This window comes from Penaeus vannamei, chromosome 2 (assembly GCF_042767895.1).
Source record: "Penaeus vannamei isolate JL-2024 chromosome 2, ASM4276789v1, whole genome shotgun sequence".
Classification (NCBI taxonomy): Eukaryota; Metazoa; Arthropoda; class Malacostraca; order Decapoda; family Penaeidae; genus Penaeus; species Penaeus vannamei.
In genome coordinates, this window is record NC_091550.1 from 13393031 (window position 1) to 13405530 (window position 12500).

The following is a 12500-nucleotide window of genomic DNA, read 5'->3' on the forward strand; positions in this document are numbered from 1 at the left end:
TAAGATGGAGCTCAAATAAGGACAAAAACACTCTTGATTGATAAAATGCTACTGTTTATAGCAAGGTCATGGAAATGTAAACGAGGTGGATAACGCCGTCTACTACATAGGGAGGACAGAATTACAGACATACGAGTGCACACAAACACACATACATAATAGGCTTACACGCCCTTGCTCACGTTCACGCACATGCACACATAAATCGGTTTGCTTCTCTCTGTATTTCGCTCTTCATGTGATTATTGCATACAAGAGGAATTTTGTATTTGTGAATATATAAGAAATTCTTATGGAGGTATAGCATAAAATGGGAAAGTCAAACATACGAACATATTGTAATCTGCAGATAACAATACCGTGAATATCTGTGAATAGAAAAAATATGAAGCTAAGCATAAGAATAAAACATACAATAATGTTTTGATCTTGTACACATTTCACAGTTATTATTTTGTCAAAGTATATTCATGATATACCACGGGTTAGGAAAAAAATCTATAAAACCTGGTCGAACAAAATGATTAAGTAACTATTAAAAAGGAGTTATGTCTACGTTTTCTGTTATGCACAAGTCTAAAAAAGAAATGTAAGCGTACACTTAAACATTGCGAGAATATTTTGAAATTATATAGTATTGAAACATTAAAGTGTTTCGTATTCAAATTTACTATTATCAATCAATGTTAGTAGTGTTGTTATAATTAATCTCATTTTCATTGCCTTGTCACGCTATCGTTTATATTCATTAATTTCATTCTGATCAATCATAAAAGCTAACAAAATTACTACTGCTGATAATAGTAATAATGGCGGTACTATAAATATTGGTATTGATACAACAACAACAGTAGCAATAATACTGATAGTCTATCATGGCTATTCTGTCATCTCATAAACTTAACTTGGGTTTGCGGATGATATCACAATATTTGCAGAAAGCGAGAAACAAGACGAAGGCCTACATAAATCAAATTAAGAAGGGAAAAAACTAAATGAAAATTGGGAAGAATGTTAAGATACGTAATGATACAAGAAAGATGAAAGGAAAAATCGGCACTCACAGATGGTCAAGTTCAAAAAGTCGATGAGTACATCATTGTACGTACCTAGGAAGACTGATAACACCAGAAAATAAACAAAGAGGCTGAGGAGAATAACTTTGGGATGGCAGAGTCGGTCACTTGAGCAAATTCCTTAAATACAGGAACAAACCAGCATGCCCGAAAAGAAAGATTAAGAATGTCATATTACCATCAATGGCATACGCAGAAACATCGGCCCCAATAAAACGCCAAGAACAGACACTATCAGCTGCGCAAAGAAGTATGGAAAGATCGATATCAAATTTTACAATGAAAGGCTGAACAAGAAACGAAGAATTGAAGAAAAGAACAAGAGCGAAGGATATCATAAAGGATTATACAAGAGGGCAGGACGCCTCGCCGGAACAGGAGGCACCGGATGGGACAAAACGACGTCAGAATGGAGGCCAAGAGGTACGAGAAGACCAGTGAAGAGGAGATATCAAAGTCCTGTTCAAGTTTGTTCCAATGTTAGTGGACATGTTTTTACTTTCTTCCTTTATTTCTGTGGTTCTAAGGCGTAGGAAAAAATATGTTTGCCTCCCGTTGTCTTTATTGAAAATGATTCCTTGTTCGCAACAAAACCACAAATGCCCACCGAGATAGAGTTACCACCTACACGTCCACTTCTTTCGCCAGCCAGCGACCCTCTGCCTCTAGAACGGTCAGCGAGCTCTGCCTCGGCGCGACACGACTGAGCATATGGGTGCAGAATATTGCACGAACAAGAAAAATAACACTATTCTGAATACTATGTCCTCCTGTAGTTCCTTGTACTGGCTGCGGGATGTTCTGTAATCCCTAAAATGAATTTGTATCTCCATGATAGCAATTTAAGACATTCGCTTGTCAAGGGTTGAAGTAGTGTTGTGTATTTTTTTTTTCTTAGAAATTGTTCTATTCATTGCATGATGCTGAACGGCGCTTTCCTCGATCTTTTTTTCTTTATCTGTAGAGTTACGGTTCGTGTCTAGGGATTATTTCTTGTATCAACGACTACCTTTTCTATCTCTTTAAGAATATTATCTACAGTTTGTCTTACCTTAGTGCATCCATTCCGTAAAGATTCATAATGCAAAATAACGTGACATGTATGAGAATGCTCGTTTGATTCCGGGGACCTTACTCGGAAGGCGCCATGTTTGTTTACGTCCGACCATTTGCATTCGGAAAGTCCATCCGGAAACGCAAAAAAAAAGAAAAAAAAAAATGATGAGAAAAGTGATAACGCGGTAGACCTTTCATGAATTTTACCAGAACCGGTTCAAGGGCTCTGTGAACCGCTGCCTGGGGTAATGTTGCAATGTCCGCTGATAAGAGACACGAAGGGGAGGTGTGTGTGTGTGTGTGGAGGGGGGGGGGGCGTGGCTGGGAAGAGACACATAAAAAGGGGAAGCGAGCGAAGGTTCCCACACTTACATTATGGTAGTTCTCGGGCCCCGTCTTGTTTCATTTCTTCTCATAACCGTTGCCTGTAAGTGCCCTTTATTGGTTTAATTCAGTTTGTGATAATTGATATAGAAGTATATTTTCCTCGTGACCTGAGAATGTGTATGGTGGTTTATTTTTTATGCTACTATTTCATGAGTATTTGTCTGTCTGCCTACGTAAGCACGTGCACACACACACACACACACACACACACACACACACACACACACACACACACACATATATATATATATATATATATATATATATATATATATATATATATATATATATATATATATATATATATATACATATATACAGAGAGAGAGACAGAGAGAGAGAGAGAGAGAGAGAGAGAGAGAGAGAGAGAGAGAGAGAGAGAGAGAGAGAGAGAGAGAGAGAGAGAGAGAGAGAGAAATATAAAGAAGAACCGTGGTGCTTGGATCAAATTCTGAACCGTTTTTGAGTAACCGAGTTTCTCTGTATAATTACAATTGGCGTGTTGTATGTATGTATGTCTATGTCTGCAAGGAAAAGCTCTTGGATTAATCTTTAATTCTTTCCTCATTATTAAGGGGCGCTAGTAGGTCTGTTAAATATTCATTCAGGTAGCGTCGGGAACGAGCTGCACAAAACCGTAATGGAGTATAAAATATAGAATAAAAGGATGCAATTTCAATCATAACAGTCGTTGAACGTAAAACAAGAAACCAATAAAAAAATTACTACATCCATTATAATTCATCATGATTATTAAACCTCGTTGTCAACCAGTTTGCAGGGCAGCCAACCTCCCCCCCCGTGCCCCTAGGGATGCTAGACTCTCCGTCGTGCCCCCGAGGGAGATAGGCGTGGGTAGCGTCCTCTCCGGCCCCAGGGTTCTCCTTGAGGGCGAGAAGCTCTACCTCCCTTGCATCGCCGTGGGGGAGTACACCTCCTGCGGCTGGAACGACCCTCATGTGAGTTTTTGTCTTCAGGAGGTTTAATATAACCGCCTCTGCTGTACGCGCACACACACACACACACATGGAGACATTCACACACACATTTATATGCATATATATATATATATATATATATATATATATATATATATATATATATATATATATATTATATACACACACACACACACACATACATATATATATATACACACACACACACACATACACACACACACACACACACACACACACATATATATATATATATATATATATATATGTATGTATCTATATCTATCTATCTATCTATCTATCTATCTATATATGTCTTTGTGTATATGCATATTAAGTCTACATCTCCCTCTCCTTCCTCAAACCAGGACAATATTTACTACCCGTCTGAGCTGGACCCCGAGGGCGACATCGTCCCCCTTCCGGGCTTCAACTGCGGCATGGTCGTCAAGGCAGCGAGCGTCGAGCAGCACTCCGGACACTGGGTCTGCGTCGCCACCACTGACCACGGCTTCGATTCCGCCGGCTCTGACGTCACTGTCCGGCGTGAGTGAAGTTTCAATTGGCAGGCTTTTCAGGAAAGGAGTTAAATGGCCTCAGGAAGGTTGCAGGAAGGGGGGTGGGGTGAATTAGTATATTTGTATATATATCACACTCAAAATGCAATTCAGAGGCGCCGCCCTGAAAAGGTGACGCATGTACATGCACCCACTATATTTAAAGGGAATGCGAGATTTCAAACCGTGCCCAATCGCCTCTACTCTATCATAGCCTTCCATAGCTCCCTCGATCATCTCCCTAACCCACTCCATTGTTTAGGGATGTTTAAGGGGTCTATAATGGGCATACGACTACTCAAACCATATCCATTCTCATTTACTCTGTGATAGCTTTCCATAGCACCCTGGATCACCTCTGTAACCCTTGCCGTTGTTTAGGGGTGTATTTAAAGGGTCCAAGTGATTTGAAAATTTTCATACCGTACCGAGTCTAATTTAGTAATTTACTCTGTGATAAGTTTCCATAGCACCCTAAATAAACCTGCAACCATGTACTGTTGCTTCAATATTTCAGCGGTATTTTAAAGGGTTTTCACGTTCTGACCCTTAATAGGGACCCCTTATCGGAACGCCACATAGCCAAAGCCACACAGGACCTTGAGACCTTTCTAATGTGCCCAAGAACTCCCCCCAGCTCCTTGTGGTTGCTGAGAAAAAGTGAACTTAAGTAGGTCTCTGGGTATGGTTTTACAGTATGAAAGTTGTTAATATATAGCCCTGTGGCCGGCCCCCTTGTTTTCGGTTCAGTTGGATGGGGATTGAATGTTTTTTTATTTTTTTTCGGGGCGGGGGCTCTGGCCAGGGTGCGAATCTATATCAGAGGTTCACAGCCATTTTCATTCTGTGGCTTCCGACCAATATATAATGATATCCAGGGACATCATCTTTTCAGATTCAGTTATTGCTAGTTATGAATAGTGTAATGGTGCCAATAGCTATAGGGCAAGAACACTTAATGGAAAAAATCCCATTTATAAATATGAGAGATTATTATATGTAGGTACTGTAGACGAGATAAGATCCAGTTTAATTCGACGTCAAAATTGTCATACCGCTCCATGGCCCCCCAGGAAGTACCTCCCTTATCTATATCATAACCCAGCTTGTGTATCATCCATCCGTTTCCACGTTACCCTCACATCTGATCCCTGAAAGCATATTCCATGTGACTACGGACTCAACTCCTTTCACACTCACGCACTAACCCATGACAATTCTAGTAAATCACTCAGTTGCTATCATTATCATTTATGCGTGTAACAAAAAGGTTATCTAGATTGTTGTCAGACAGGCACACGGTATCAGTGCCGGGTGCGTGGAATCGCCCAGGTGTGTCTGAAACAAGAACGAAAATGTGTTCCCTGATAACAGCTCATTATGAAAGATATCGTTTAATCAACGACTGAATGGACACTTGAAGGTCTGGTATACTGATCAAGTTATAAGTCTTGTTTCGTTGTAAGATGTTAACTCAAGATGCAGGACGATAACCGTGATAGGGAATGAGAGCACACACACACACGCGCACACATGGAAAGCGAGAGCGAGAGCGAGAGAGAGAGAGAGAGAGAGAGAGAGAGAGAGAGAGAGAGAGAGAGAGAGAGAGAGAGAGAGAGAGAGAGAGAGAGAGAGAGAGAGAGAGAGAGACAGACAGACAGACAGACAGACAGACAGACAGACAGACAAACAAAGTGGCCCAGAAAAAAAAATAGAGGACAAACGAAATCCATAGAAAATATCACACGCACATCAAAACACGAATCGGAAACCATTCAAATATTCCAAATAGGGTCTTGAACGCCGCCTCCCCCTCCCACAGCCGCCTCGTCCTGGCCTGGTGTTGTCGCTAACATCTCCTCCCCACTGAACGGCAGGTGGGGGGAGTGGGGGCAGGTGGACATGTGCCCCCCCAACGCCTTCGCGGATGCTTTCGAAATCAAGGTAACTGAAGAAGAAAGAAAAAGGGGGAGGAGGAGAGGGAAAAAGAGAGGGAGGGAGAAAAAGGAGAGATACTGAGTAGATGAGAGAAAGAGAGCAAATAAGCGAGCGAGACAGACCAAGAGAGGGAGAGGAAAGCGAGAGAGAAAGAGAGAGAAAGAAAAGGAGGGAGGGAGGGAGTGAAAGCGAGCGAGACGGAGAACGAGAGCGAAAGCCAGAGACAACAAAAGCGAAAGAGAGAGAGAGAGAGAGAGAGAGAGAACGCGAAAGAGGGAGACAGAAAGCGAAAGCGAGAGACGGAAAGGGAGAAAGAAAAAGGGAAAAAAATCCTTTTCCATTCAATTACATTTTTTCCCCTTTTCTATTTCTTGCTCCTCTTCCATTATTTCTCCAATTTCCTTCAATCACACCCCTTTCTTCCATCCCATTACCCGTCCCCGTTCATCTCCTTCTTTATCCATCCATTTCATTTGACTCTTTGTTTATTCATCAATCCATCTGTCAGACTATTTGTTCATCATTCACTCCATTTGTTTCCAATCCATCCGTTTGTTTATTTATCAATCCGCCCATCTATTTGTTTATCCATCCGTCTAATTTCTTTATCCATCCAATGATTAATTTATTCATCCATCTTAATAATTGTTTATCCATCAAAATTGTTTATCCATCTATCTGTTTGCTCATCCATGTCTATTTGTTTATCCATCCATCTAATCGTGTTTATCCATCCAAGGATTTGTTTATCCATCAATCTATTTGTTTATCCACCCACCTAAATTATTTGCCTATCCATCAATCTATGTTTATCCATCAAAATTATTTGTTTATCCATCCATCTTATTATTTAATTATCCATCAATCTATTTGTTTATCCATCAAAATTATGTATTTATCCATCCACCTAAATTATTTGATTTTCCATCAGTCTATTTGTTTATCCATCAAAATTATTTGTTTATCCATCCATCTTATCATTTGCTTATCCATCAAAATTATTTGTTTATCCATCAAAATTATTTGTTTATCCATCAATCTATTTATGTATCCATCAAAATTATTTGCTTATCCATCAATCTATTTGTTTATCCATCCCTCTAGTTATTTGTTTACCCATCCCTCTAGTTATGTGTTTATCCATCCCTCTAGTTATTTGTTTATCCATCCCTGTAGTTATTTGTTTATCCATCCATCTAGTTATTTGTTTATCCATCCATCTATCTATTTGCTTATCCATCAATCTATCCTTTTATCCATCCATCGCCTCGCAGTCTGAAGCCCCGACGACAGGAGACAACACAGCAGTGAATGGGTTAACGATGGCGTGTAGACAGCAGGGAGGTGGTCTGCCTGCTCGCGTTACCTCTGACGGCGGAGACTTTGGCACATGGCGAGGTAGGCGCTGCTCGGTAACTTATTCCAATACCTCGTGCGTGTATTGTCTGTCTCTGAATCTTTGTTTGTCTGTCTGTCTACCTATCTCTGTCTGTTTCTTTCTGTCTATCTTTTTGGCTCTCTTTCATCTCTCTCTCTCTCTCTCTCTCTCTCTCTTCTGGTCATTGTGCTTTGTTTATTTTCGTTGTGTTTTCTAGGTTCCCTCCCCCCCGAGTATCTTTTTATTCATTTTTATGCAATAACTTCATACCTTACGGTTGAACCTGCCTTGTGTCTGAATGCAAAAGGACGTTTTCTCCTTCATATCAAACTTTATCTCTTTTCATCTTCAACACTTGGCCACTTGTTCTTCCTTTTCTTCCCTTCTTTTGCATTTTTATTCATTTTTTTCTCCACGATGTTTTCATATCTCAGGAGAAAAAACATGCCCTGTGCCCGAATACATAAGGAAGTTTTCCCTCCGGGTTGAGCCAGAACAGGGCGACCTCGGGGATGACACTGCCGTTGGTGATATGAAGGTCATCTGTACGAACTACCCGGAGGTAATGTGAGGTCCTTTTTCTGTCCGTACGAATGGATAGCGTACTTTAAAGGACTTAGAGGATTCCTTTTCGGTTTTTGGTAGGGATTCTCCTTTTTCTCTCTTTAAATTCTGGGAATATTGTAGGGTGGACTTTTCTTGGATTCAGAAAATGAGGGAAGAATGAAAGGAAAATGTAACTCGTTTTAGAGTAAATCCTCTAATCTAACACTAATTCCCAACACGTTTTAGAGAATGGACATATCGCATATATGAAATTTGCTCTTCCTCCTTGTCCAGAACGAGATCGAGGGCGAGGGCGAGGAATGGGGATTCTGGGGGCCATGGGCGGAATGTCCCCCCGATACGGCGGTGTGTGGGCTGCAGACACGCCTTGAACCCTACAAGGGCGTGATGGACGACGATACCGCCCTCAATGACATCCGGGTCTTCTGTTGCCCTTTGGTTTGGTGATGACCTAGTACGACCTTCTTGGGTGACCTAACCCCTCCCCCTGATGAGCTACTGGAGTAACTGTGTTGTCTGATTGACTTGTTTTTTGAGCTGGTGCGATTTTCTGGATGAACTATAACTCTCTTGCGCGGTCACAGCAACCAGGATGTAATATCATCTAACATTCGAAGTTACCCCAACCTGTATGGTGGCTATTCCCCAACTTGCTGGTCACACAAGGGTGTTCATATCGCTGAACACGCTCGATTTTAGGCAAGTCAGGTTCTTAATCTCGACAAACTCCCCTTTGAAACTCCGCGCGTGTAAGGAATGGCATCATTCTTTACACGGCATAGATATAATAACCAAAATTTAGAAATGTATGAGGATATGAAATACAATATCCATATTAGAAGTATTGCTTAGAATATATGATAGATATTACATGAGAACTTGTGTCAATTCCAAATGACCCAGACGGTGTTATCCATCCACCAGCAAAGTTACTGCACAAAGTGGTTTATGCCAATTTAGATCCTCTTTTTCAGTTTTGATGTATTTTAGTATCTTCTTTTATTACAAGCATCATTATTTGTATTGTCTACAATCTCCTATCCATCTTTTAGTGTATTACGGTTTCTTTATTATATTCACTTTTAAGCAGTAAATATTTGTATCTACACTTTCTTTTACTCTTAATATTTTCTCTAAACTGAAATTTGATGCATTTTACTTTGTAATAAGCCAATACCTGCTCCTGTATAAAATTATAGTCTAATTAATTCCTAAAAGGAAGTTGTTTACATTGTCTATCCCCAACGCATATAAAGGGGACCATTAGTGGAAAAAACGAGCGTCAAGTCAAGCAGGTGTTTGTGTGCTCCTCCCCGTGGATCTTAGTGATTTACGGACAAAATGGAATGCGAAAGGTATCTGAGCTTTATTCCTGCCAGTGTTAGGGGAAGCTAACACTGGCAGTGTGTGTGTATATATATATATATATATATATATATATATATATATATATATATATATATATGTGTGTGTGTGTGTGTGTGTGTGTGTGTGTGTGTGTGTGTGTGTGTGTACATGTATACATATGTATATATTTGTATATCATTAACATAAAAACAAAAAAACGGGAAACGGAATGGAGACCCTCACGTCCATACTATCAGTATCTTTCCATGATTTTACTTGGACATAAATAAATCGTTCCCCTTCTTTAATCTTCATAACTTTCCTCTCTTAAATAATAATTTCATTCTTAATTTATTTATTGGTACTTCTGGAACTGTCACCTATGACTAATTCAATTACTGTGCACAAGAAGCCGAGGTGCTCGTTGACAGAATTAAGATTGTGTTTGTCGTTTTTACATTGATGAGAAATGGTAATGTGGGAAAATTTCATGTTTTATGTCAGAAAATGTAGTTATTTCCTTAAACTGAAGCTTCTTATTGTTTTAGATGTTCATTTAAGAGAGGCAGGCATGGCCCACGAACGATCCTTTCCATCTTGTTTCCTGTACACACAACATAACTATTTTTTCTTCAAATCACATTTCCTTTATTCTAACCGATAATAGAATCCCTACCCCATTTCTGCTCTGCTCGTTTGATCCACTTAAGAACAACTTAAAACCTCCCTGTTTCCTTGCTTTATTCCCTTTCCATCTTGTTTCCTGCACACACAGCACTGCTATTTTTCTTCTTTCCATTAAATCTGCTACCTCCCTGCCTTTCCCGGGCAATGGTCCTACACTGTGTTCCCTCTCTTACCCTCACCTTTGGTTTTGGAGCTAGCGTCTTTGGCCGAGTCAGCTCCAGACTCGGTAGCCCTCGAATTATGTTTTACAACCGAACGCCGTTTCAGACGCCCTCTCCATTTTTACGGGCTTGGGACCGTCACCCTGGGGCTGGGTGTATATGTATATATGTATATATATGTATATATATGTACATGTATATATACATACATATATATATATACACATATGTATATATATATATACATATATGGTATTATTGGAAATGCAATCCCACACCTAATTTAAAGAATCTGAGCTTACCAAATGGTAGAACACATTCTATGAAAGTTTTCTTCTATACCATTTTTGCGGAAAATAATAATAACTGTGTTGTAGAGAGTAAAAAATCCGGCTTCCAGGAGCCGCAGTAACCTTCCGCCTCCATCGCCGCGACAAAAGGACAAAAGGTCGTTGAGAGCGACGGAAAAATCGGACGGATTTGCCGCGGATGATGTATGCGAGGGAAATCGAATGAGCCAATTAGATTCGTGCGTAAGCGTGACGTGAACACAGGAGCTGAGCCTAGTTGAAGGCAGTTGAAATTCAAGTCAGTTCCATCACAGATAAACAGTGTGTAGGGTGTGAGAATAATCATCTCGACTTCATCGAGAAATGTCTCTGAAATAACGAAGCAAGCTTACTATACCTACAATGCCCTCACCGTAAGACACTGTGCCATTACAGAAATGACAGACACCACTGGGTTTGCGGTGGATGGGAAAGGGTACAAAGAAAGCGGCGTAACTTTACTGTAAGCGATCTCACTTCTCGCCAACAATGACCTGGAATACCCCAACGATCCCGGTGACCCGCAGCCTGGCCCGTCTGGTGTTAATGTTAAGGTAAGATGTGCTTAAAACTGTTCCTGGGTCTAGGGTCTCTCCTGCTGGAACAAACGAGGTGAGGATTTTGCAGACCAGGCAGGGGGTGGGGGGCGGCAGACCCCTCCTGAAAGGGGGTTTAAGGGGGCAGAACCACCTATACAACCCGGATATATGTTAATATATCAGGGTTGTCAGATACCTGTTTCGTCCGGGCTCTATCCTCCCAGAACATGCGAGGTGAAGATTTTGTAGACCAGGCGGGGGTGGAGGGCCATACACCCCCCTTGGAAGGGGTTACATGTTAATATACTATGTTAGTATTCTACCGATTTTTCTCAAAATTACCCCCACATTCACTGATATGTATCATGCCCTCCCTAGCTATCGGGACCTATATCGTAGTTATGCTTCGTTTGCGAAGAAAATGAGAGCTAGATTCGTTCGCAACTCGACGAAAGTTATTAGAAGATTACTCTATTCACCTAAAAAACGGTGTGGGGTTGCATTTCCAAATTTACCTATGGTATTATATATACATACATACATATATATATATATATATATATATATATATATATATATATATATACATTAAATATATATATATATATATATATATATATATTAAATATATATATATATATATTAAATATATATATATTAAATATATATATATTATATATTTATATATATTAAATATATATATATATATATATATATATATATATATATATATATATATATATATATATATATATATATATATGTATATATATATATACATACACACACACGCACACTCACACATTAGTGAAAATAGAATACGCACAAGCAATGCAAGCAACACCATTAGAAACTTATCCATAAATTAATATTAAACATGTCAGAAAGACAAGCAACTGCACAAATCAGTCGACAGCCTTACGAACATGAAACAAAACATGGCACTCGCACTAAGATGCAGAAAAAACACGCCCATGGAAGAGTAGTCAGCGTAGTCAGCTACAAGGAGATCAGTGACCAAGCTGTCCAGGATACGAATGCACAACCTGCAAATCAAGTAGGAATCAAAAGGTAGGCCTATAGATAAGTACTAACGTCAGTTTCTGAGAGGCAGACTGAGCTAAATCAGGTCAAACACGAAATAACATCAAAACAATGTATAAACAGTAGCTTAAGTCTCTTAATCAGCAGCACAGATTGGTGTTTTGAATTCCATATTATTATTATACTAATTATTGAGTTATTTTACTTTGTACTTTCAAATGATTGTATAACTCAATAAGAAATATTGTGTGGTTGCAGGTGGCGAGAGGTCGAGGCAAACATCGGAGTGAACAATTTATTCATTAAATGACAAAGATGGAGTCGTATGTGATTTAAATTCTATCTCTGCTGTGCCTTAGGCTATAAGAGTGTACATAAAGCGTACTTAACTAATTATTATCCCTGTGGAGACATGGCGGGCCGATGAGCAGGTCTCCGTCTTCCTCCAACGGATCTTGTAGGCCTTGGGCGAAAC

At 39.8% G+C, this 12500-nt stretch overlaps 1 protein-coding gene across 1 annotated transcript; it reads left to right on the top strand.

Moving 5' to 3' along the window:
• The first annotated feature begins 2403 nt into the window (after positions 1-2403).
• LOC113800421 (vitelline membrane outer layer protein 1 homolog) lies at positions 2404-9135 on the top strand. Its single transcript, XM_027351187.2, has 7 exons — positions 2404-2559; positions 3294-3478; positions 3847-4024; positions 5858-5979; positions 7248-7371; positions 7786-7913; positions 8192-9135. The coding sequence occupies exons 1-7, from the start codon at positions 2508-2510 to the stop codon at positions 8363-8365; spliced, it is 963 nt and encodes a 320-aa protein (XP_027206988.2). The 5' UTR covers positions 2404-2507; the 3' UTR covers positions 8366-9135.
• Positions 9136-12500: the final 3365 nt, after the last annotated feature.